General features: G+C 41.5%; 1 protein-coding gene and 1 pseudogene across 2 annotated transcripts; one reads left to right on the forward strand and one right to left on the reverse strand.

Annotated features, from left to right (window-relative positions):
• Nucleotides 1-13: 13 nt before the first annotated feature.
• On the reverse strand, nucleotides 14-21,273 carry TRAFD1 (TRAF-type zinc finger domain containing 1). 2 transcript variants are annotated; one of them, XM_019734094.3, is made up of 12 exons: nucleotides 21,136-21,273; nucleotides 18,668-18,733; nucleotides 12,564-12,699; nucleotides 12,398-12,451; nucleotides 9,785-10,187; nucleotides 8,926-9,132; nucleotides 5,222-5,298; nucleotides 3,555-3,785; nucleotides 2,452-2,572; nucleotides 1,431-1,770; nucleotides 1,110-1,182; nucleotides 14-903 (listed from the first exon to the last, which is right to left on the reverse strand). In XM_019734094.3, the coding sequence occupies exons 2-12, from the start codon at nucleotides 18,712-18,714 to the stop codon at nucleotides 850-852; spliced, it is 1,743 nt and encodes a 580-aa protein (XP_019589653.1). In that variant the 5' UTR covers nucleotides 18,715-18,733; nucleotides 21,136-21,273; the 3' UTR covers nucleotides 14-849. The 2 variants fall into 2 exon arrangements, with proteins under 2 accessions (XP_019589653.1, XP_019589654.1); XM_019734095.3 differs by lacking the exon at nucleotides 18,668-18,733 and having other exon boundaries at nucleotides 21,136-21,250.
• Nucleotides 13,116-13,948, forward strand: LOC109448593 (protein YIPF5 pseudogene; annotated as a pseudogene).
• Nucleotides 21,274-27,012: the final 5,739 nt, after the last annotated feature.

Raw genomic sequence — 27,012 nt, forward strand, 5'->3', positions numbered from 1 at the left:
CACAGGACTCAGCTGAACTCAAGTACAAACTTTATTTCTATTACAAGGATGTTAGTAGTTATAATAATAACAATAAAATTAAAAGAGGGAGATGAGGGCTCCGATACTTGGTTTTCAGAGCAAGCCTTGGAGCTCAAGCCTCCGTCCTGATCAGGGCAGTGCCCTGCATGGCCCTGGCAGGGACAGGAAGCCCCCCGCCTTCTCCATCAGAAGGCAGTGAAGACAAAGGAGCCATGCTCCCCGCCAGAAACCGAAGGCAACGATGCCAGATGCCAAAGAGGCAGACTGTTTTAATCCACTCAACTCTAGCTCAGCTCGTCTCCAAAAGCCTTGTTCCTAACATATATTGCAACTGGCCTGAACACCTTACCAGACTCCTCCACACACAACAGAGGCCCAAATCCTAGAGTAGGAGGGACAGTACACAGGGGAGGATACCCGAAAGGTCCCAAATTTAGGCCCCTGTAGGGAAGAGAGTGACCACTGGTGGGTACCAGGTTTCCAGAACCCTCTCCTCTTTCCACCAGGACCACGCAGCACCAAGAAGCAATGAAGACAGTATGTCAAAAGATGGTGCCCTGATGGGCTGAGAGGCCACACTTATAGTTCTGTGTTGCCAAAAGGCAGCAGCTAAAGCTGAAACATTGCTCAACAGCCTCCCTGCTAACCCTCCCTCCAACCCCCAAACTCCCACAGCACAATCTCAAAAGACACAAAATGGCCATAACCTAGAAGAAGTTAACATCCGTACAAGCTCCCCGCCCAGAGCCCGAGAGGCGAGGCCTGCACTGCGGCGAGCGTGGCTGTGCAGAGAAGATGGAACCAAAGTGCGCTTCTCTGCAGACACCATTACTCTTCCTCCTCCTCTGCATCCCCAGCTCCCTGCTGCTTGGGGGGGGTTGCCTGTTGGACAACAGAACACAAACGAAGGAGAGAGTGAAAAGGCAGTACTTCCTTTCAAGCCCCGAAAATGTCCTGCTTCTACAGACACCTCCTCAACAAAAGCCAGAAGAACAGTCCTTCGGCCACAGGCGCCCGGTGCCCTGCTCCCCTCTGCCCTGCCCACGTCTGACTCCTCACTGAGCACGTGCGGCTGGATCCCCGCTTACCTTTGCAGTTCTGTTGCGATAGCTGGTGGCTGCGGGGGTGCTCCGAGAGTTCCTGCCACCTTCACTCCTGCCACTGAAAGAGAAGCATTGGAAACTAGTTCCTGAGATGCCCCTGAGCAAAAGTCAGAAAACTCAGAGGGTACAAAAAGAGCTGGAACCAGCTAGAGCAAAGCAGCTCTCTGCGAGCAGACAAAACCAACCAACAAAATAAAACCCACGGAGAGCAAAAGAACGTTTTGGAAACAGGCCACAGGACAAGCCAAGTCCATACGCCCATGTTCTGAGCTGCTCAAAACCCCTCTCCTGGGCCACGGGTCTTACCTTGCTCCGAATCTCCCTGCAGGCCCACGGGGGAAAGAGGGCACAAGATTTTCTGGGTAGAGATTTCGCACAGGGTGAAGCACCGGAACATGCCCAGTGGCCACGGCCCCATTATGGCTGTTGTGACTCCGCCCCCGGACGTCCTGGCCGTCTAAGTTGTTGAGCTTCATTACCCCAGGGGGGCTGGGCTGGTAACCAGGTCTGGAGCCTGACGTGGACGTTGACAGTCGGTTATAGGCAGCCATCATATTATTGATGGGTTTGCTAGGGGGAAGAGGGTAGGTGGGCCCTTTAGCCGTTTCCTGCTTGATATCATCCATGTATCCAGAAGACAGGTCTCCTATGAAGAGAAGAGAGCACTAACTTTAGGGAAAAGACTGCTCTTGCTACCAGTGTTCGATTCAGGGCAGGAACAAAAAGACAGAAAAGGGCAGCAGACAGCTGCCTCACTCACACCTAAAGGCTGCTGAAAGCCACGTCTCCAGAACTGGGGTGGAAACACTTTGTCTACTGTACACCTGTTACTCAATCCGCAAACATAGCCTCCTAACTATTCAACAACGGTGTGCAAGCAAACCTTGAAAAGTAAGTTCTAACTGGCTTGGTAGTGGTTGTTGCAAAGGCAGTTTACGTGCCCAGGCACGAGGCTCTTTAACAATAATAACGGGATGGTGATAACTGAGGACCCTAAGCAGACTGCCACCCGAAGCAGAGGCCCAGAGCAGCCACAGGAAGGTCTAAAAATTATCTCCAAACAACCCACTAAGTACACAGACAGGAGTCCCATGCTGAATATGCACTGAGTACTACGCATGTCTCATGGCTATGCCCACGGCCACCCCCCCAGAAACCTCCGCTCAAGACCGCTAAGTACCACAGGACCACAACTAGCCCAGTGAGAGCCTCCTGAGCATGGTACTTGGGGATTCGGGTAACCCCCATGTGACAGTGGCCGATGAGAAGTGGGACAGGGGCCCGAGTCAGCAGCAGACCTGTGGCTTGGCCCAGCCCTGGCCAATACCCTGGTGTCTGACACGCCTCTTGGGCAGCTCTGGTGAGGTCTCTTGAGGCTGGAAATCCTGTCTAGGAATCCCCTCCGTCACATGGTTGTTTGCTGTGGCTGGGCGTTGGTCACACTGGTCCTAACAAGAAAAACCGAAATTAGTACCTCTGGACTGAGTCATTCCTAGGAGAGGAGCAGGGGGCGGAAAGGAACAGCTGGTTGGGTGAATACGTCTTATGGGGGGACTCGGACACCACCGAGAGGAAGGGCCTGGCACTAAGAGGAAATACACCGGGCACCACGGTCATCCCATCACACCCACGGCACGCTCTGATTTGCGCAGGGATCAAGGAAGGGCTGCTCTTGCCAGCCCAGAAACGCGTGTCTATATTTTGACTGTAGAGTATTTGCATGGTTGCTTATTTCATAGTCTCCCCTAGACGACTACAAGCAATAATCTCTCTACTGCTTGATCCAAAAGCAGAAGTCTTTATTACAGGAATGAAATGTGTGGTGTTCTAGCAACAGCTACATGGCATCAGCTACAGAAATGACCCTGAATACCCCTACAGTGTGAGCTTCCCCAACCAACAAGACGGGGCAGAAAATGGACTTTTCACTGACAGACTGGAGTCCTAGATTGCAAATGCTGAAAAAGGACTTCAGATTGTCTAGTCTAATTCCTTCATTTACCGATGTCTCCAGTGAGGGGTTAGGACCTCCCCAAGGTCAACCATAAGGGCAAAGCCAGAACTAGATGCCCAGGTTCTCCTGGAATGCAAGCCTCAGACGCCACAACAGGAAGAACCTCCCTGGTCAAAAGCAGAATGTGTTCGTGACGGTGACCTCAGGGAAGCTTTCGCCTAAACCCCTCTGGCAAGTGCTCCCTTCCTGCTTAATGGAGTCCTAGCTCCTAGGTCCTCAACTAGCGACATAATGGTTTCAGATGCCAGAAGGCAGAGAAAGTCTGAAGGCCTGAGGTACTGTCAACTTTAGACAGCTCATAACACCTGTGCATGCAACTGGAAGGCTGAAAAAGCTTTCTTAGCTCTGAAAGCCTCAGGTTCACTCACAGAGGGTCAGCATGGAGTAAAATGGACAGGTCCATCCGGGCCTCTTACCTGGTGATGGAACAGCACCTCCTCTTCCAGCTGTACCCCACAGAATTCGCACGGGATGATGATGCTGTCCTCCACAGGGGGTGAAGTACTCAGGCCCATCAAAGAGTCTAGCTGGTTGCTTGTCGCCTGCTGCACAAACTTCTGGAAGACGACATCAGGGTCCTCCATCACTTTAGGGGAAGTGCTGGCCATAGTGAACGAAGGTAAGGCACATGAAGAGTTACAGCTTGTCTGTCTCATAAAACATAGGATAAAAAAAAAAAGCAGAGGTTGAGGACAAAACATTCCTAAAACATTTTCTAGAAGTCACAAAATTTTAGTAATACTTACTACTGGGGAGAAGAACTAGAAAGGGTCAGGGAATGCAGACAGAACACTCACTTTACTTTTATTTTAAACATTTCTATGCTTTTTCTTTTACTGTGTTCACGTCATTATTCTTTTTAAACTAATTTGAAGATTCAAGATTCTTCCCACAGCTATACAGTAAAAGAGACCCAAATATTCTTTGTCATCTGTTAATGAATTTTCTTATGCTACCCCCAAACCAAAAACTAGGGGTATATTCAAATACTATATTACTCCACTTATGAGGTAATAAATATTTCACCCAGAGCAAAGGGATACTTAACAGTTTTAGAAATGCCAGACTAGACCAAACCAGATCAGAGAGAACTAGAGTATTGAGGGAAAAAGTAGTTCCCTTCACTGGGCAATCTTCAAACACAAAGGCTATTCTCTAATATTTCCTAGATGGTTCAAGAACTTTCAATCATTCAATAAATATCCAACACCTTTCATTTACCAGGTTTCAGAAACTAGGAAAACCCAGAACCTGTCCTCAATGAACTCGGCTTAGTGGTGCAGATGGCCATCTTGAATGACGCTCTGAAAGCGAGGTCTGACGTCCCACCTGTGTGTGCGCCAAAAGTCCTGTGCCCACTTATTTTTCAGCCTATCACACTCTGATGTGGTGTCTTGATCCCATTGTCAGCACCACTAGGCCGAGTTTCTTGAGGACAGGTTCTGGGTTTTCCCAGTTTCTGAATCTCAGTACCTGGTATATGAAAGGTGATGGATATTTACTGAATGATTGAAAGTTCTTGAGCCATCTAGGAATGATGAGAGAATAGCCTTTGTGTTTGAGGATTGCTGAGTGAAGGGAAGTTTCTTCCCTTAATACCCTTGGTCTCTCTGATCTGGTTTGGCCTAGTCTGGCATTTCTGAACCAACTCTAGGAATAAGAGGTCTGTGTATTGGGTGTGTTAAGGAGGCAATGGTGGAAAGCCACACAGCTTCTAGGCAGAAAAAGTCAAGTGCAAAAAGGACCCCTGACCCTTCCAGGGAACTGCAAGGACTTTAGGACAGGTCCAATAATCAAAGTGTGGCATGAGATGAGACCAGATTGTAAGATGGTCAGCAGAGATGCATACTAGTCACCACAGTGTGGAGGAAGCAAACAGGGCCTGCTGGAATGAACATTACTTTTTCCAAGAGGGAAAAGGCTGAGTTTGCATGCCCCTGTGCCAGTCACACCATGGTGAACACACAGTTGCTGTCCTTACCACGGGCATATTCCAGTAGTTTGCTCCAGACCTCACATGGCCTGCACCGCCAACGACGGCCTGCACACGTTCCTCCCAAAGCCCGAGTAATTCACTACCTACCTGATGGTCGATCAGCAGCTCCTCTGGGTAGAGCTCCTCACAAAATTCACAAGGCAACATGGTCTCGTCAGCTGCACCTACATATCAGAGGCCATAGTCAGACTCCAAATGAACAAAAACAAACTTGATTCAACGTGTTATCCCCCTGGTGGGGTTTTATATAGAAGTCTGACTTCCTTTGGCATTTCAGAGATGTAGCAGTTTGTGGGGCTGTATATGCTCAAAGGGAAACTATCTGAGAGACCAAACCCTAGGTAAAAAATTTGCCACTATGGAAAAAGAGACTTACTTGTCACCATTCCCTGAGTAGTAGTAAAGTAGTAACTTACCCACTAGTCTCACTAAGAAAGAAATTTAAATGTGTAACAACCCGAGGCACTAATCTAAAAGCCCTCTGTGCATTATTTCAATCCTCAGGAAAGACTTATGAAGTAGATCCTGCATTACCCTCATTTTACAGATGGAGAAACTGAGGCTTCTATATTACTGGCAGGCAAATAACATGAAAAATCTTCCCAGTACAAAATATCAAAAAAAGATGCTGAAAAAAAGTAACTTAAGTGAGTAAGTAAGAGCAATATTAAACTCAGGATTCCTAAAACACAACAGCCTCAATCAGACTGCTCAACAAATGGAGGGTGAACAATGAGAAGAGGTAAGGAAATGTGCCTAACTACGTTTTGGCTCTGGGTAGGAGAGAGAAGAGTCTCTAATAAAGAACAGTAACTAGAGTTTGGCCTTTACATACACGGGTTTGAATCCAGAACCTACATTTCTGTTTTTACATAAATTCACATTTATGATTTTAAAAAGCCCATGCCAAAAGCTCAATTTAAAATGATCCTAGTTAGTAGTATCCGTAAACACCTATATAATTTACACATGCATCTAGACTCTCAGAGGAATACAGAAGACTAATGCTAAGAATAAGAAGACGTAATGCTAATACATACCACAAACATACCCACACATACACACACACACACACACACACACACACACACACACACACACACAAAGGCAGCAAGCCACCATGAGTGAATCAGCAGAAACAGCAAATAGCAAAAAAAAAAAAAGATAGACTTCAAACATAATAGAAAAATAAGTATATTTAACATCATTAAGATATGTTAAAAAGGGAATTGCAATATGACGACGTATGGTATAAAAGACTATTTTTAAACTGATGACACATTGAAGAAAAAAGAATCAAACAGAATTCAAATAGTACAAATGAAAAATATATTATCACTGAAGTGGAAACTTCAATGGACATATTAAACAATGGATAAGAAGATAGATAAGAAATTACCCAGGATGCAGCACAGGACAAAGAAATGGAAAATATAAATTAAAAACATGGAGGATAGAGTTCAGAAAGTCTGCAGGGAATGAAAGACAGGCAATAATCAAAGAAACAGTGGATGATAATTTTCCATATAGATGAAAAATACTAAACTTTTGAATCAGGAAGGCCAGCCAATCCCAAGAAATTTAAAGCCAGAGAAAGCTTCAGGAAACTACAGAATCCCCAAGACAAAAAGCTCTTAAAATCAGCCGGACAGAAAAGAGAGTACCTATAAAAAATCCAAAGCCAAACACTGAAAAGCCTTGTTCTGCTCCCAAAAGTTTACAAAGTCTCCCTAATAAGACCAACTTTTAAACAATCCCAATTATACATTCACATCCTTTAATATACAGAGAACACAAGGTACCCAAAACTTGTTGGAAGTGGTGACCTCTGGGGAGAACTAGACTATTAGTGGGTGAAGAGACTTATGTTTCTTTTTATTCTCTTTAACTGTCTTAATTTCTTTTAATGATTCTTACCTGTTTTTTCTTTAACAGCTTTATTGGGATATGATTTACATACTATTACAATTCACCCATTTAATGTGCACACAATCGTTTTTATTACATATGCAAATTATCTATTTCTAAAAACCCTCTACAATACAAAAGACATTATTTTTAAGGAAGAAAATACAACCTAAAACAATTGTTTTTCAACATATTGGGGACATAACCGTCTAAGGAACCATGGACTCATCTTATGCACTCTTTTAATCTACATGTTAACCAACCACTGTCAAGAGTAGATCGTAGAAACAAAATATTTCACGTATATATTTACATTTTTCAAATTAATAGAATTATATAAATACAAAAATAGTTTAAAAGGAAAAATATGTCATTGTCTATCCAAGTTCCCATTAACACTCCTTTACCAGGAGTGTTATACCTCCTTTAAGCGGGCCACATGAGACCCAAACTGGGTCCAGGACCAGTTCCTGTTTTATCTAAATCAACAAAATGTTGAGTTAATCCTCCTGTTCTTGGAGTCATTATTCATATAGTGACATGAAGTAAAACCACAGCTGAGGGGGCAGCCGGTTAGCTCAGTTGATTAGAGTGCAGTGATCTTATACGGTGCTCTTAACAAGGTTGCCGGTTCAATCCCCACATGGGCCAGTGTGAGCTGCGCCCTCCACAACTAGATTGAAACAACTACTTGACTTGGAGCTGATGGGTCCTGGAAAAACACTTAAAATAAATAAAAGTTTCAAAAAAAAACCCACAGCTGAGAGCTGCTTAATTTTCAGGTCCCTATAATCTCTGACACCTCGGGTGTTTTAAATATGATGTGCATCTCTCAAACATACCGTTCTCTAAACAAGAGACCCGAAGAGTGGTTCACTTTTCATAATCCAACTTTTATTTTTAAAAACTGAGTTTTAATCTATGAGTCCAATACTATTAAGAAAAAAAGAATTGTTTCTAATTGCGGGCAGGGATGAAACAAAGTTCCTTATAAAACAATGACGACTAATAAATATAGAACAAAAGATAGAAACAGAAAAGTTACCATTTTACAAATCACCATAGTAATACTTGATTCAAGCAAGAAACATCAATGAATACTAAAACTGCTAAAGAATGTATGAATATCCTGTTCCCCAACCATCTCAAAATAACATCCTGCATCTAGCTATTATAAGTTATAAACTGTATCCTATACAGTGGAGATATCAGACAGACCCCACTTTAATGAATAACAGAACAAACTGACACCTTGAGAAGAATAGCATTCCTGCTAAAACTGTAACCTGAATCTAAACATGGAAAAACAATGGGACAAATCTAAACTGAGAAAGAAATATTCTGCCAAAAAACTGGCCTGGACTCTTCAAAGTGGTGATGTCCTAAAAGGAGGAAGAAAGAGAGAGAGAGAGAGAGAGAGAGAGAAACTACTACCATAACCTAAAAAGAACTCAGCACAATGCATAATCCTGGATTTTGAAAACCAAAAAGCTCTAACAGCCATTATGTACAAGCAGGAAACTTACGTTAAACTTCCTGAGAGTGATATTTACCTGGGAGAATGCCCTTGTTAAGAGATACATGCTAAAGTATGTAGAGATAAAATGTTATGTCTGCAACTTATCCTCAAGTCGTTCAGGGCGAAAAAATTATATACATAAAGATAATAGAAAAATACTAAAATTGGTGCATAAAGACGAGTATATACATATCCAATGTTAGTATTCTGACAACTTTTAAAAATAAAAGGTGGGAAGAGCAATGAACAAACAAAAGAGGCAAATTCTATCACATGAAAAATTTTCAATTTTATATGAATTGTATAGTTTAAGACTTTTTAAAAAATGTAAAGACAGAGGCTAGTGCAGCATGAACACACCTACCTTTTATGTCATTCAGAGCGTTGGGCCCGTCGCGGGCCTGGTCTGCCGCGCAGATGGCCCTCCAGAAGTCCTGCTCTGCCAGGCGGGGGGCCCGGCCTTCGCTTTGCAGACTTAGGGCCAACATAAAGTCCAAATTCGTGCTGTCTTCACCGCCCTCTTTGGGGGACTGTCGGCTTCTATTCCTCTCCTGCCTTTCCTGTTCTTCCACTGGAAAAAAAACAAACAGTCCTCAAGATACATTAGAGATGTTGCCATCCTTTAGCTCAGGTCCATGCCCACCAAATATTCAGGTATAGGCATCTATGAAGGAACAAGAGGCCCAGCCCTCCAGTTCTCATAAGACTCCAAATATGAAGATTGCCAAAGGCTCCATTACTATTCTATTTTATAAATAAGCAGTATTATTGAGCTGTAACTATTGAGACAGGCATTGTGTTCAACAAACTTCCATATATTTTCTGCATTAAAGCAGAATGGTTTAAAGCATGGGGTCAGAGTCCCTGAATTTGAATCCCAGCTCTACCACTTACCTACCCTCATAAGACTGTTGTGAGAATGAAGTAAGTTAACAATACATGCAAAGCACTTTGCAAATGCCTGAAGCACATGGGTATACTCAGTAAATGTTAGCCGTTCACAGCACTGGAATCACCACCAACCCTCTAAATCTAATCCAGTGGCAATCCAACAGCAAAGAGATTCTGTTACTCCCATCTGTAGGAAAGTTAGGTATTCTTCCTAATGTTACCTAGCTACAGCCAGGTTTCTAGAACAAAGATCTACTTGGCCCCAAAGCCCTGTTCCCATTTGCCCTGAGATTTTTGACACCATTTGTTTTCTAATCCCAAACACAACTCACCTAGATTATTCTGAACTGGAAACTGGGTTGTCATGTTCCTTTGGTTGGTAGTCCTACTATGGAAAAGGTCTGCATCAAAGGCTCTCAGAGGCCTTCGGAGAAGTCTCGTGGGTGCATCCAGAGACTGAATTTGTCTGAGCTGGGATGCAATCCAGATTTCATCTTGACCCCAAAACTCATCATATGCATTAGTTGGCATGGCCACTTCATCTCTCTTTTCCTCCCCATCTTTCCCACAAACTTCAGGGTGAGTCTTCAGATCTTTCACCAGGACATTGCGCCCACAACTGCCACATAACTCCGTCCGGGCACCACAGTAATCTTCATGGTCCTTCAGTTTGAGAACAGAAAGTTCCAAATCACAGTGCTGGCAAAGGGCAAGCCGTAGAGGACACTCAGTCTCCTGTAACACAGAGTAATGAGGCCATTAATATACAAATCTAAAAGAGGCCATATTTTAACACAGGGCAAGGAAAGCCAAAGGTATTTACTTCAATATTCTCTCCCAACCCAAGCTTCACCTGCCTGCCACGTTTTTCTATGTATTTAAGAATCACAGCTTCTCTCTCTGACCCTGCCACCAGGTTCTACAAAGGGAAGGAAACTCTTAGAAGGAATCTACTCCCTCAGCTACACTGACTTATCAACATTTTCTGCAGATTACAAAGTAACCTAAAATCAGCCAGAGAAGCCCAGGAGCAAACAGTAGCAGCACAGCAAAATCAGATGTTTGTCAAAGCTCCAGCAGCCCAATTTCCCCTTACTACTCCTGGTAATAAGGAAAAGAGACTGCCCTTTAGAAAGACACTGAGATTTCTAATCTGCAAATCTGTATATAGCACTGGCTTTAAATTGACCAAATAAGCCAGGAATCGCCAGTGAAAATGACCCAAGAGTATAAATGTACTCAGCAGATGAAGGACAAAACTTTTATGCTTAATTTGAAATAGTTACTAAAGCACTAAAAAAATTAAAAAGATATAAATATGTTACTGTGATATTTCCAAAACTTGAGAACTTAAGCTCAGAACTTTAATGTAATATCATTTCAAAAGTTTAGATGCTTTACAACCACTGTGCCAAAGAACAAGTTCCTTTTCATACAAATTAAATCCAAGTTCTATTCTAAATGCTACTTCAAACATTTTTAGCGATGCTTGTATGTGCTCTTGTAGAAAATGCAAGAAACTGATAAAGTGGACGCAAGAACAGGCATGGAAGGGAAGCAATTTTTAAATCTATGTTTTTGTGGCTTTAAAATAACCTACCAGGTATTTAACACCAATTCAGAAAGATGATTTTTTAAAAAAGCTTTATTAGAAAAATGTCACTGTTTTAAGTTACTCAACAGCAAAAAAGCAAATAATTGTCCACACATACTAAATAATATATATAGTAAGTGCTTTAACAACCCTAAAAGGTGCTAGAAACTCATAACAGCGAATAATGTATAAACGTTTTTTAAGGAAGATTTTTAAAAACTCTTTAGTCTACAACTGTCATAGTATGACTTGCACGAAGGTTAGGAAATACTTTGTCCTTATATCTTTGTAATGACTGGTACATTACCATGTTAATTAATCCCAGAAATATCTGGGTGAGAAGTTAGAAGAGGGGACAAGTGATTGGAGGCTGTTTTATACAGCAGGTAGATGTCAGAACCAGAGAAACACACATTATCATTAATGTGACCTCAATCATAATCCTCCTTGCTGGTGAGGCTGAGTAAAACACAGGTCAAATGCTTAGAAAAAATAACGAAGGTAAGAGTACCAAAGTACTTATGAGACGTTTATCTCCGAGCTGTGAGGTTGAGTGATGCTTGTTTGCTTTCTATATTTTCCCTTTTTTTTCACTGAATATGAATCACCTTTTAAAATTATAAATGAATAAATTGCTCGTTTTTTTTTAAGTACACAGAATGAAATGCACAAATCTTAAGTGCATTCCTTGATGAATTTTTACATAAATATACACACTCCTCTGTGATCACCAACTAAATAGTTGTTGGGATTTTTTTTTGGGGGGGGGGGGATTTTTTAACTGATTCGTTTTTTAACTAATTCGTTCAGAATTTACATATATGTGTGTGTGTGTGTGTATACACATATGTATATGTGTATATATATACACTCATTCAACTATGGACAGTTTTATCTCAACTAGGGACCAAATGATACTATGTTCTTTCTCACCAAATGCTCTCTGAAGACTTTCTTTAGTGTAAACAGCATGCTAACCAAGTGATCAAGAAGTCAAAGTGAAATTACAAGATGTAAGTAAGGCAGGCTGTGTGCTAAGGGGGTCATACCACACGGGCTAGCCCAGACTTGGCTTTGCACTCAGTGAGGCTGCCAACAGCCGATCTCGAGCATGACAGATTCAGTTCCAAGGGCAAGGCTCTGCGGCCTGTGCCTGAGGCATAACAGCCATGCAGCTGAAATCTGGCAGCAAACAGCCGAAGGCTCAATAGGCTTTGGGAGGCTGTGTGCATGGAGCTAATAGAGAACAAAGACTCAACCAGACTGGCTTTCTGCTCTGCATGTGGCTCTGTAATCTCAGTAGGGTTGACCCCCTGGTAACTCACTCCCTTCACATTGCAGGGAAACTAACCTCATGATTCTTTAACTGCCTCTTCTCCAACTTCTTGTTACATTTGCAGGTCACCTAGGGTAAGAAGTGAGAACCAATAAATGGGCTTTGTGGCAACATGTCCACTTGCTACTGCACAATAGCAAGCATAATACATTTATGAACATTTGAGTACTTGGTGGTTCACCTGACAGTGTTCTGTAGCCAGGTGAGTCTCCATGTCAGACTTGGGAAATGGTTCCTTGCAGATAGGACACATACCAATGTTCCTTTGACAGTGGATCTCATGGATGGTAAAATTACACACAGGAATTTCCTTTTTGCTACCGAAATAGATAAAAGAAAAAGGCAAGCATTACTGACGGATCTACTCAGTTGTATCACATGGAAATCTGTCCTGTACAAACTTTAGTCTCCATTATTTCTTTAGTGAATATCTCGACTATAAACTCTTATGCATGTTACTACCCCTGCTTTTCAAGAGTTAACAATGAAAGTTTTGAATCTTCTGTGCAACCCTATGAGTTATCAGTGCTGTGCACTTCCTCTAAAAGCTCAGCTTCACGTTCTAGACATCAGTGCTGATCACAACCAACATGAAGAGCTAGGCTTTTCCGAAACCATCCCTGCCCCAAAGCACAATGGTATGCCCCAGATTTAAAAAAAAAAAAAAGCCTACAATTTATTTTCACTCTCAGTCTAAGGTAGTAATTGATCTCATTGGCTTTTATTCTACTAAAAGTCAAACCAGGCTGTTGGTGCTACTGCCATTTGCAATGTCAGGCTTTGATAACTTAAACACAGATTTCTACCAGACAAGTTATAGCATCAATGACCAATCACAGCAGTCCTATGATTGTGGAGGAAGTGGAAGACCCTACAGCAAACAACATGCTGGCTATGACTACTCGCAGCAAGGCCAATTTGTCCCTCCACAATAGCCATACAGTGGGCAGATTTCCCAGTCAACTCAGACATACAATCCAACTGCATCTCAGCCAATCCTATGGAAACAACTTTGAGGATGAGCCACCTTTATTCTGACCACATCTGGCAAGAAACACTAACAGTATTATATCCAAAGTAGTAGATGGCAGCATCATGAATGAGACTGATCTGGCAAGAACAATGGTTTCTGGCCTTGCTTTTGGAGCCACATTGTTACTGGCTGGCAAAATCCAGTTTGGCCATGAATATGGATGGCATCAGTGCAATTGGATGTCGAGGAATGTTTTGTTTATTAAACTTACGGTATTTTATTTGGATGTGTGGCAAGTGTCTTTGGATATTGTCTTCTTCTCATGATCCTACCTTCCAGCTTTGCAGTGATATTTTCTTGGCAGAATGGTTCAGAAATCATTCTCACTGCTAGAATTATTAGATGGTGTATTTTTTCTGCTTCCAAAATTTTTATTTCTGTATGAGCTAGGGAAGGACAGCAACTTCTAGAAGCATATTGCTGTGCTTTGTTACATGGAATCTTGGCCCTAATTTCCGTTTTGTTTTTTTAACTGAATTTACCTGGGATGTGGCCATTATTGGGCCAACAGAAAGAACTTTGGAACTCTTAAATCAGACCAGTAAACTGCTACAGTGCAACTGTTACGCAAACCTAATATTTGACTGGTGGAGCAATGGAAGTAAATATGCATCTTTTCTTCATTTTTATAGAACTTTTGAATACCATACTGAATTTACCTGCAATATGACCAGCTTTAAGTGTTTGTGCTCATATAAATAAGAACTTTTTCTTTCCTGTTCCTGCAGCCTTTGAAAAACAACTTTTTTCTCGGCAAATTATATTATGTTTTTGATAGATTTTTATCAACTGTGGGAAACTAACCACAGAGCTGATAATCTTTCTTAAAAACAACCCAGTATAGTGAAAAAGACCCAAGACTTATTGCAGAAATATTTTTCTAAGGAATTGGGAAAGAAAAATTGCCTGTATTCTCAAGTCAGAAGCACTTAAAACAAAAAAAGTGATCCCAATGTAGAGTTCTATGAGTTTGCACTGCAAAATTGTGACATTCCTCTAAATTAGCTCATGGAATTTTTGCTAAAATTCAGCTATACAAGAAGTTCCCAGTCTACCTTATTTAGACAGGAAACGTGGACACCTGTTTAGGTATCAGCATTAATAAACCACAGTGACTTAGACTGGCCACATTAATGCTCATAGTTGATCTCCATGTTTCCCAGAAAAAAGAAAATCCCTAACCTCCTTTGAGAAAAAAATATTTTAAATGTCAGTTTCAGTATTGCAGTCATCAATGTAAACTGCATTTGATGGTTATTAATTAAAAATTTCCCAATTAAAAAAATAAAAATAAAAGTCAAACCAACAAGAGCAGATGCCAGCTTTGGGATAGCCAGCAGGGTCGGGAAATTGCCTCCTTTATGAACCGCATGCTTTTCAAAGCAGGCTGCACGCTAGTCGGGACCATTTGCTCTGGCTGGGTTGGTATAAACTTCATGGCACAACTATACAAAAATGAAGTCCTGAACCCCTTTCCCCAGGCCTGTCTCCTCACTCACTTTTTGCAATTCTCCTTTAGTTTAAGGAATCCAATATCTAAGTTACAGAAAAGGGAGAAGAATGACAATGTTAAGTGAAAAAATAAGACCATTTAAATTTAATAAGAGTGGACTATAGTCATTAATATCGTAATAACTATGCACAGATGGTTACTAGACTTGTAGTGATCACTTCGTAAGGTACATAAATGTTGAATTACTATGCTGTATACCTGAAACTAATATATTTTATGTCAATTATAATTTAAAAATAAATTTAACAAGAGGACATATACACTCAAACTAGAGGCACATAGTATTCAAAGGCCTAACTTTTTACTCATCTAGATATGACCCCTGGTAAACTCCAATTTCACAGTCCAGCAAAGACTGCATTAAAAGAATGTGCCTGTAAGTATGTTACCTAGAATAAAATTTCAGAAAAATAAAATACCTAACAGGATACAGATATTTATACAACAAATCTTTAATAACCTACTTTGCCTCTGAAGCTGAATACTACAGGAACCCTTCCTCCATGCTAAGCTGTAGGTAGTTTATTTCTTTTACAGTTTTACTCTTCAGTCTAAGAAACATTTCAAAGGAGGAGGACTGATGTGCCTCAAGCTATAGTCATAACTCCCCATATGAAAGACCAAGACACCAAATAAATTCATTTTCACCCAATGATGGAACTATCAAGGAAGCTGTCATAGCAAAGCCAAAAGGTGACACAGAAGAATAACCAGCTGTGGGGGATGGGAAGAAAACTCAAATGGATAAAGAGGGAAACTACCAATGTCTTGACAGATTTAACTTCCCCTATTTCTCCAAAATCCCTAGCTTTCTAAGGAAACCACTGGTTTTAAATTAATTTTGTTTAAATTTCTTAAAACTGTAGAATATTAAAATATGTAGTGGAATAAACTATATACCAGTTATCATCTAAACCTATTAAATTAACAAAAATTAAAATTAGTGAATTCCACTACAGCCATAACTCGCTTTATTGCACTTCGCAGATGTTGCATTTTTACAGACTGAAGGCAAGACTTCTACCAGCAAAAAGATTATGACTCGCTTTATTGCCGTGGTCTAGAACTGAACTCACAATACCTCTGAGGTGTCAAACTGATGTTGTGAAACTAGCATTTTAACACATCACTAATGGTAGTATAAACTGCTTAAATGTAGCCTGAAAATGCATTTCCTGAAGCACAAGATGATATGCTCTTTAACCCAGTAATCCCACTCTTGGGATTAGGAAGATTTTCATCGTCATAAAAATGGTAAAAAAATGAAAATCATTAAAAATGTTTCAACAATAAGGAACAGCTAAGTTAAATATGGTACACCAACAAAGTGAAAACAGAACTATATCATTATTGTAAACCACATGTGCACAAATGCCAGGAAAAACTAAAGCCAGTAATTACTGCTTAGGGTGTTGAGAGTCTGGGTTCCTTTTTCATAATTTTGACAATAATGTTAACAGCAAATATCAAGAAAATAAATGTCGACAGTTTTTATTTTATAGGGCTATTCAGGACAATCTATTGACATAAAGCATTCTATATGCACAAGGCTACTTAAATTTTAGAATTAAAATGTTAAGGACCACATAACCGTAAGAAAGAATCAAAGCACTTGTCAGGTATGACTACAGAGCATTTACTATTACACATTTTCACCTCTTGGGAAACCTTGAAAGAAAAAGATAAAAGATATTTGCAATGATTACATGAAACAGTCGTCTGCTGGTTTTGTTTTCTTTTTCAATTGAACTGCCAACATAATCCCACCAAACATTCCAACCAGACAAAATACTAATACACTCACTTCCTACCTACAGATAAAACCAAGATGTTTTAAGTGAGAACACAATTCCATATAGATAAAACTGCTAGAATGCCCAAGAACTAGCAAGTTAAAAATGAAATTTCACTTTAGATAGAAATGACTGAAAAGCAAACCAAGACTTCCAGAAAAATTCCCAGCAGCTTTCCAAACAATACGCAAACAAGCCAGAGGTCAATTATTTAACACACGCAAAAATGAAAAACTGAATGAGGTTGTTTTCTACAACTACATGCTCCCTCTAATCAGAGGATACTGTAAGAAAGAGATAACATGCAAAAACATCTTCAATCACAACCAACTACTCTTTTTCCTGGACCAGTGGGTCTAATCGCAGCTCATATTTTGACAAGTACCTTAACTTCTCTTACAGAACAATAGGAATATAGCTCTAAAGACAAAATTTTAAAACCTGGAATTTTAACAGGGCTACTTAGATGAGAGGTCTGTGCTGGCTCAGTCAGCCTTCCTTGCTAATCTGCTCTTTTCTTTAAACAAATTGTTTTGGCTTTGAATAACCTTGTTTTCATTAGCTTTCCATTAACTTACTCTTTTTAAAAATTCCCTTGGCATAGTTATTTATATATTGTCCTAGGTTTCAGATTCCTTCAGATGGGAGTGGACTGTTACAAGAGTATCTTAACTGATGCTAAACCAATGTTTGTTCTTATAAAATCAGAATAATATTTTCTTGTGATTATTTGTATCGATTACTTTGTATTAGTACCAGTACATGTTAAACCCAAACAAAGCTAAAATGGTGTTTTAATTGGCAGAAAGTGATAGTGGCACATAGTAGGAAAAACATGCCCTGTAAGGCAAGACACTCTCAGAGAAATGAAATCTTAACTCCATGCAGAAAAAGAATATTGTGACCAGCAGTTGCTCTGATTATATCCTCATTCTACCAAAAAGCTGAGCAAAAAAAGGCAATTAAAAAAAATTGTTATCTGGCCCGAACATTTCATTAATCTGCATCAAACGATGCATCAAACGATTTATTCAACTTCTCTTTCCTTCTACCACAATCTGTTAAATTACACATAACACAGACAGTGCTGATTTGCTTTCTTTAGCTTTTAGTAAGAGCACTCGTATTAGCACTAAAATACCAAGTTCTTGAGAAATCCCCACCAGGAATCAGATGATTAGTGGCTGCACTCCTAAGTTTCATTTCAGCAAGAAAGAGTTTCTTTCTTGTCTCTCACATGGATTAAAAACACCAAAACAGGAAGCTGAACATTCAAAGACTGTGCCCACTCTTCACTAACAGTTCTGGAATCAGAAAATGATAATGATTAATCTGGACTGCCAGAAGACTATAGACTTTTTATCTTTTTTAAAGCAGTGAAACATTCCTTCAGCAAAATCCTTTATAAAAACAGTTCAGCAGCTCTGGTTGAACTGCTCTCATTACTAGATGGAGAGCCAAGCTCACTAAACCTTGTTCCCAATCAACCCCAAGACAACCAGCCACTGTAGCCACTCAGGGAAATCCCTGCAACACACTTGGAAAAACATTAATCTAGTCCATACATTTTCAGTATCTTTTTTGAAATATATGATGACATTTTTCAGAAAGACAACTAAATTCCTTTATTTATAGGTCAGAAAAGTGAGACTCCAAAGCAAACAAGTAACTTGCCAAAAGCCATTAGCTAATTAAAGGCAGGAGCCAAAGCCCTGACTCCCACTTTCATCCTATCACTCCAGTCACTACACTATGATACCTAAACCAACCATCTTGTCAAAGTACTAAAAAGGCAATTTTATCCAAAAGTGTTAAAAAGGCTTGTCCCATATACTTGCACGACATATTATATGACTCCAATTTTAACCTGCCAATAAATAACCTAACTGTTTACAGAAACTAGTTTGTCCTCATTCCAATAACATTTCTTAGATTTAATTTCTTACCAGTTGTCACACAGTCTAATGTCCTGGTCATCTAGAAATTCAGCCATCTTTAGCTCTTCCTGAAAACTACAGAGAAAGAAGTGGTAATTTTCAATTTCATGTCTGCTTTAAGAGTGACAAGCAAAACAGAATAAAAAAGTACAGCACAGAAAATGTGCATTTAGAGCAATTTATTTAAGACCCAACACATGGGTTTTACCTTATTTTTTAATTTTCATTTTAAAATAATTTGACTTGCAAAATCAGCACAAAGAACCCCTATATACTCTTTACCCAAAACATCATAACCATAGTAAGATTATCAAATGTAGAGAAAACTTAACACTAATACAATACTAGTATCTAATCTATAGATCTCTATTTCACAAATCATCCCGCTAATGGTTCAGGATCAAATCCAGAGTCACACACGGCATTTAGTTATTTCTCCTTAGTCTTCTTTGATCTGGGATATTTCTTCAGTCTTTCTTCATCTTTCGTAACCTTGTCAAGTGTAATGGCTATTGTGTAGAACGTTCTTCCACTTGGGTTTGTTTGATGTCTTCTCATGATTAATATATATTCAGCAAGAATACCACAGAAGTGACGCTGTGTTCATCTCGGTGCGTATATCAGGAAGCATATGATGTCAACAGGCTGATTATTCCAGGTGATGCCAACTTTGATCACTTAGTGAAGATAGTGTCTGCCGGGTTTCTCCACTGTGAAGTTTTTCCTTCTTTTTAAACAAGGTATCAATGCAGAAAGCAAAGTGCCAGCAACTTTATCACCAATATGTACTTTATTCCTTTCCATGAAGCAAAAATGGTCTTAACAACTGCCCCCTAATAGGGCTCTTTAATGGTTTTGACATCACCAAACTTTTCAAAACCCGTATTCATTCATTCCTTCAACATGTTAATTAAGACCTTAGGGCCAGACACTGTGCCCTGGCACTAAGAATACTTTGCAAATTAAAAAAAGTGTCTGACTCAACTGATCAATTTAGTAAAAAAGAAAAATAAGCAAAGTAATACATACACCTTCAGGTGAGCATTTTGATGGAACAGTACCCAGACAAACGAAGAAGCGAGTGGAGGTAATCTACTTTAGGTAAGGGTGGTGAGGAAAGAACTTTCTTACCAGATGACATTTAAACTAAGACCTGAAGTTCGAAAAAGCCAGCCAGCAAAGAAAAAGACAGCAGATGGGAGTGGGGAAACACCTATCCAGGCAGTGGGCCTAAAAGGTAATGAAGGAGAATGCAAACGTAGACCTGAAAGAGCGTAATGAAAAAGGGAACGATTCAAGAAGCCTTATTACGTAGGACAGAAATACTGGATTATATTCCAAACTCAATGGTAAACCACAGAAGGGTTTTAAACTAAGAAGTGACATGATTCAAGAAAACCGCTCTGATATGAAATATGAACTAGGGATGGGAAGCACCTAGCTATGAAAATAAATCACGTTCCTAAAAGGGGGAAGCACAGGTACGTTTCCCAGGCCTGACTGATTCTAGGTGTGATCTAGTCCAGCCCATTAAACCCAGGCCAGAGCCTCGGATGAGGAAATAACGGGTTTTCTAGCTGTAAGGCGTTTGGGGATGGAACGCAGGGCTCAGAGTTGGCCACTCTGAGAGTCAAATTCTGCTTCTGCCACTCAGTAGGTACGTGATTTAATCTCTCTGGGCCTCCCATTGCTCACGCAGACCACTGACAATACTTCAAGGGCCGTTGTGAGGCGTGAATGTGCGAATGCACGGAAGTGCTTTGGTACAGTTAAGTCTTCAGCATTAGGAGCTCCCCCCCCCCACCCCCCGGGACTTCGGCGGCTGCTCCTCAGCCCGAAGGGGCGGAGCTACCACTTCAGGAACCAGACCCAGGAGGCGCTTTCCAACGCCCCGCCCCCAGGGAGGCCGGGGTAGCGTGTGGAGAGAACACCGAGCTTCGCCAAGAGCGGCCGTTAACATTTACGGTGCTTTTGTTGTTTGCTGAACGCTTTCCACGGCAATCTTTTAACCCTACTAGGTGAAAGTCAGTATCCCCATTTTAGAGCCCGCGAAAGCGGAAGTCCAGGAAGACAGTTACCGGCCCCACAGTTGGTCAAAGTGGGGACTCGAACCCGGATCTTACCGTCGAGAGCCCGCGACCCCTCACGCCGGCAGCTTGAGGCTCGGACCCAGCACCGCCCCGGGCGCGGTGGCCCCGAGGTGCTCGGGACGACACCCGCCTCCCAGCCGCTAGGGACCAAGACTCGGCAGGGGCCGTGGCGCCGCGGGGGACTGTTGAGGCTCCGGTTCCCAAAGGAGAAAGCGCGGCCTGCCCCACAGGCTGGGGGAGACGCCGAGACACAGGCATCTTTCTCCTCGCGGCCGCGACCCCCAGGCCTAGAGCCCCCTAGCGCACACCCCGCCCTCGGGATATCTGCCGTTCCCCGAACTAGAGGCTGCTGGAGGTTCCCCAGGCGCGGGCCGCCGCTACACTCACCTCGGAAAAGAAGAAGCACGTCTAGCCGAGCCGCTAGCCACGGATACTGAGCCCCCTCAGTCAGCCCCCGCACTGAACAACGGCCCCTAGAGTCGCCTCACCACTTCCGACCGTCGCGAAGGAGCGCGGCCATTGGCCAGGGGCGGTCCAGTTGTCGGCCCATTGGATAGCATCGTTGTCGCTCCCAGGGCCCCGCCTTCTGCGCGCCAATTGGCTCCTCAGAGCTCCACGGGGGCATGTCCCTGGAAGTCCAGCCCCTAAACATCTGGAATGAGGAGCAGAGATTCAGCTGCGATCCTGGTCTAGGCCCAGCCCCTGCCCATGACACAGGTTAATAATATTTGCATGAATAATACTGTATAAACATTACTAATACACCTAATATATTAAGAAATGAATGTCATTTGTTCTCATGTCATGAGCTATTAATACTTATTAGTCATTCTTGTTGCTATTACAATGCCTTCCTGCAAGACAACTGCAAGGCTCTGCCCATATTTGAGCACTTCGCTTTTTGTGGTGGACGAGGGAGAGGCTAAGACATAGGTTTGAAGTCCCGGGATCTTCATTTGCTACCTATTGGATTCGCTGAACTCCTCTTCCCTCACGAATTAAAAACAAAAATAGAATATTCAAATATAACCGAGAACATACTTAACAAATTTACAATACGGAAATTTAAAATCATTATTTTATTGTAGATGATTGCAAAATGTTCATGATATAATGCTAAGTAGGAAAAGCAGGTTACAAAGCATTATTTATTTGTAACAGGATAGAATATTTAGTTTAAATAGACAGTATATTCTGTGTAATTCCAAAGATATGAAATTCAAAAACAGCCAAAATTGGGCCCACCTGGTGGCTCAGGTGGTTGGAGTGCCATGCTCCTAACACCAAGGTCATGGGTTAGAGTCCCACATGGGCCAGTGAGCTGCGTCCTCTATAGCTAAGATTGTGAACAATGGCTCTCCCTGGAGCTGAGTTGGCGTGAGTTGGCGTGGGCTATCGTGGGCTGCCAGGAGCTGCCAGTGGCCAGCGGAGCGCAAGGCTCATAATACCAGCGTGGGCCAGGGAGCTGTGTCCTACACAACTAGACTGAGAAGCAACGGCTTGAACCTGAGTACGGGGGTGGAAGAAGGGAAAAAAAAGAAACAGGCAAAAGTAATCTAAAATGAGTGAAGTCAGAATAATGGTTCCATTTGGAGGGTATGGACTACAAGGGAACATGAGAAAGATTTCCAAGTCCTGGCAATGTTCTATATCTCGATCTGCAAAGTGGTCAACACAGATATATTAGTAAATAGTCACTAAGCCGTACACTTAAGATTTAAACACTTTACATTGTATGTTAAAGAAAACATACCATTCAATACTGTTCTGCGCCTTGACTTTTTTTTAAGTTGACAGTATCAATGGGTTTTTTTTGTTTGTTTTTTTATTAAACTTTTATTTTATTGTTTTAAGTGTGTTTTTCCAGGACCCATCAGCTCCAAGTAAAGTAGTTGTTTCAATCTAGTTGTAGAGGGTACAGCTCACAGTGGCCCATGCAGGGATCGAACCAGCAACCCTGGTATTACCAGCATCATGCTCTAATCAATTGAGCTAATTGGCCACCCCACACCTTGACATTTTTGTAATACTATACTATACTATACTACATAATCTGTCTTGGAGCTCTAGCCATTATTGGCACATCTATCTAGAGTACATTCATTCTTTTCCAATAATAATTCTATTGTGTAAATGTATCATGATTTATTCAACCAGTTCCCTGTTGTTAGACATTTTGGCTCGGAAGTGTTATTTTTGAATACAGCATAACCAATACCTGAAGTCCAGAACTGCTTCAGCACCAGTTTCACTGAAATACTGAGTAAATGTAGAATGCCCCCTATAAGATACTGGAGCTTCAATGGCAAACAACAGGACAAGCTCCTGCCTTCCCAATAGTTTATCCAGGAGACAAGCACATTGGTAATTACAATGAATGTGATACATGCTGTGGCATAATAAAGAATATAGAGGTTTACCCGCTATCCAAAAGTAGAGTGTTCCTATGAAACCTTTCAGAAGCCCAAATGGCATAAAGCAAAGAAGTATTTACCTTAGGACACATCTTGCTAACAGGTGCACAAAATAAATTGACCATAGACACAGTTCAAAGCTACTGCAACTTGATGCTGAGATGCCAAGTGTAGTTTCCCCGGAAGGAGCATGGCGGTGCCACTCTCACTACTCAAGATGCAGGCTACCTCTATAACCACTCACTGCACAATAAATGCTGAATACTATTTTCACTTTTCACCTTTTTTTGTAAAAGGGAGACTGCTCTTTGGATTGCTTTCGGTTAGCAACAGCAGATACTAATGTATAGGTATTTTAAGGGAAGTGGTGTAAAGTGAACTTTCAAAAAGTGGGGGATACCTGTATCTGGTTTTTGTTGTCCCTGGTTCCTGGCACAGAGCTTCAAAAAACCTGGGAATTAACTGAGTGATAGGAATGTCTTTGTTATGCTAATGAGCCGACACAGGTGGGACCCTGGGTAGCTTCAGAATGGTTGGCTGGTCACCAGAAAGACCAAGCACTTAATGAAAAGATTGGACCTTTACATCTCCCAGGAAGGGAGGGGTCTGGATTTGAGCTCAGTCACGTAAGCATGTGACCCATGATTTAATCAATCTTGCCTAAGGTAATGAAACTCCTATGAAACCTCCAGACACTTAGGCTCCACGAGAGCTTCTGTTGAACACATTGATGTGCCAGGAGCGTGACACACAGCAGCAAGCAGGCACAAAAGTTCTGCATTGCCCCTCAGAAGACACCCTAGGTGTCTCTTCACCTGACTGTTCCCGATCTACTTCCTTTATAATAAAGCTGTAACTTTAAGTACCCACCTTCCTCATTTTATGGTGCCTTGCTTTATTGCATTTCACAGGTGTTACATATTTTTTTTTACAAATTGAAGGGAAGACCTTCTACCAACAAAAGATTGCAACTCACTTTATTGCGATACTCACTTCATGACGGTGGTCTGGAACCCAAACTGCAACATCTCCGAGGTATGTCTGTATAATGCCTTCCTGGGTTCTGTGGGTCATTCTAGTGAATTATCAAACCTGAAGGAGTCATGGAAAACCCTGAATTTATAGCCAGTTGCTTAGAAGATAGTTGGCCTGGGGACCCCCAAGGAGGACTCCTAAGATCTGTTTTTCACTCACAACAGTTCACTTTTGACAACAAATGTGTAGTTTTTCCTCATACCAACCACCAATCCTCTAACTCTGGACTTCAGCTGGATATCCTGCAATTTAATTCAGTTCTGACACTACCTGAGGAGTTAGCATCCACTCCCACAAGTTAAGGGCTCAGTCCCACAACACTGTTCCCCACGGCCAGTCAGAAGTCCAGTTTGTCACCCGTGCTTCTGACCAATCCACTCTAAATCCAAGGTTCCCACAACCCCCTCCTCGGGTTTGATTATTTGCTACAACGGCTCATAGAAGTCACAGAAACACTTACACGTTTACTGGTTTGTTGTAAACAGTATTATAAAGGATACAGATGAGCAGCCAGATGAAGAGGTACATAGGGTGAGGTCTGGATGGGTCCTGAGCACAACAGCTTCTGTCCCAGTGGAGTTGGAGTGCATCACCGTCCTGGTACATGGATGGGTTCCCTAACCCGGAAGCCATTGAATACCATCATTTAGGGGTTTTTATAGAGGTTTCATTACACAGGCATGATTAATTAAAAAATTGGTCATTAGGGATTAATTCAATCTTCAGCCCTTATCCCCTCCTTACATAGAAGGTAGTAGGGTGGGGCTGAAATTTTCAATCTTCTCATCATAGTGTTGGTTCTTCTGGCAACCAGCACCCATCCTGTAGCTATGTGGGAGTCCACCAAGAGTCACCTCATTGACATAACCTCAGGTATGATTGAAAGGAGCTTGTAATATATAACAAAAATACTTTCTCACCCTTAACACTCAGGGAATTCCAAGGGTTTTAGAAGTTCTTGGGCCAGGAACTAGAACGAAGACCAAATATATACTTATATCACCGTATCACAACGACTGAACCCTTAAACCTGTGGAGTCAGGTGCTAACTTAGGTTGGTCAGCATCAGAACTGAATTAGTATACCCAGCTGGGATGAAACGGACCACATGCTTGCGTGGAGAAGCCCTGTTGGGGTATATAACCACCCAACCCACAGTGATGTTACTTGAAAGAGAGAAGTCACAGGCCTAAAAATGGCATCACTCATGCTAAAAGCCCATGACACCAAAACTAGATTTAATGCCTGATATAATTGGAATTTCAACTTCTCCCAGAAACATAATCTAATTCCACCAGTCTGGAATTCTCTGGTCAACACCAATGAGGTAATCTGTTATGGGTGGGGGGGAAATAATCCTTTCTTTTCTTTTGTGAATACCTCCCTTGTTCCAAACTTATTCCTATAAAAACCTTCCATTTTGGGCTGGCCTGGTGGCTCAGGCGATTGGAGCTCCATGCTCCTAACTCCGAAGGCTACCAGTTCGATTCCCACCTGGGCCAGTGGGCTCTCAAACCACAAGGTTGCCAGTTCAATTCCTTGAGTCCCACAAGGGATGGTGGGCTACGACCCCTGCAACTAGCAACAGCAGCTGGACCTGGAGCTGAGCTGCGCCCTCCACAACTAAGACTGAAAGGACAACAACTTGACTTGGAAAAAAGTCCTGGAAGTACACACTGTTCCTCAATAAAGTCCTGTTAAAAAAAAGAAGAAAAAAAAGAAAACCTTCTATTTTGTACAGCCCCTTGGAGGGCACTTCTACCATTTTTCCCGAAAAATAAGACCTAGCTGGACAATCAGCTCTAATGTGTCTTTTGGAGCAAAAATTAATATAAGACCCAGTTTATATTATATTATATTATATTATATTATATTATATTATATTATATTATATTATATTATATTATTTATTAGACCCGGTCTTATTTTACTATAAGTAAAATTTTCTTATAGTAAAATAAGACCGGGTCTTATGTTAATTTTTGCTCCAAAAGATATATTAGAGCTGATAGTCCGGCTAGGTCTTATTTTCAGGGAAACACAGTAGTCAGTAAATGGGATGCTGCCTGATTCATCAATTGCTTAATAAAGCAAATTAGATCTTCAAATTTACTCGAGTAAATTTTTTTTTCCCCCCAAGTCAAGTTGTTGTCCTTTCAATCTTAGTTGTGGAGGGTTCTGTTCAGCTTCAAGTTGTTGTTCTTTCAGTCTTAGTTGTGGAGGGCGCAGCTCAGCTCCAGGTCCAGTTGCCGTTGCTAGTTGCAGGGGGCACAGCCCACCATCCCTTGCGGGACTCGAGGGATTGACCTGGCAACCTTGTGGTTGAGAGCCCACTGGCCCATGTGGGAATGGAACCGGCAGCCTTCGGAGTTAGGAGCATGGAGCTCTAACCGCCTGAGCCACCGGGCCGGCCCGAGTAAATTTGTTTTTAACACTGTGAGTCCACAAAGTCTTTGATGGTAACAATTAATTAGGTATAGTCTCTGCTTACAGTGAATTTAGGTTATTTGTAAATAGGATTCTGAATTTTAAAACGGATTTTCCCAGAGAAGCAGTGTTACAGCGGTGATTCTAGTCTCAAGCTAACCCACAAAATGTTATTCAGTTTATAACAAAACTGTACAGCAGTCTTGTGGATTAAACAGAATCTGTTTACACGAAATCAGCCAGAGTTTGTTTTCGTGTCCTGTAATTAATAATCTTGTCTAATAAAAAAAAGCATTATAAGAACCTGAATCCCTGAGAATATATCTCCTTCCTCCACTCACATATCCTGCAGCCACAGCAACAAAAAGGGAATAATTTTTCTCTTAAC

Source organism: Rhinolophus sinicus, chromosome 9, assembly GCF_057876585.1.
Source record: "Rhinolophus sinicus isolate RSI-liver-muscle chromosome 9, RSI-T2T, whole genome shotgun sequence".
NCBI lineage: Eukaryota > Metazoa > Chordata > Mammalia > Chiroptera > Rhinolophidae > Rhinolophus > Rhinolophus sinicus.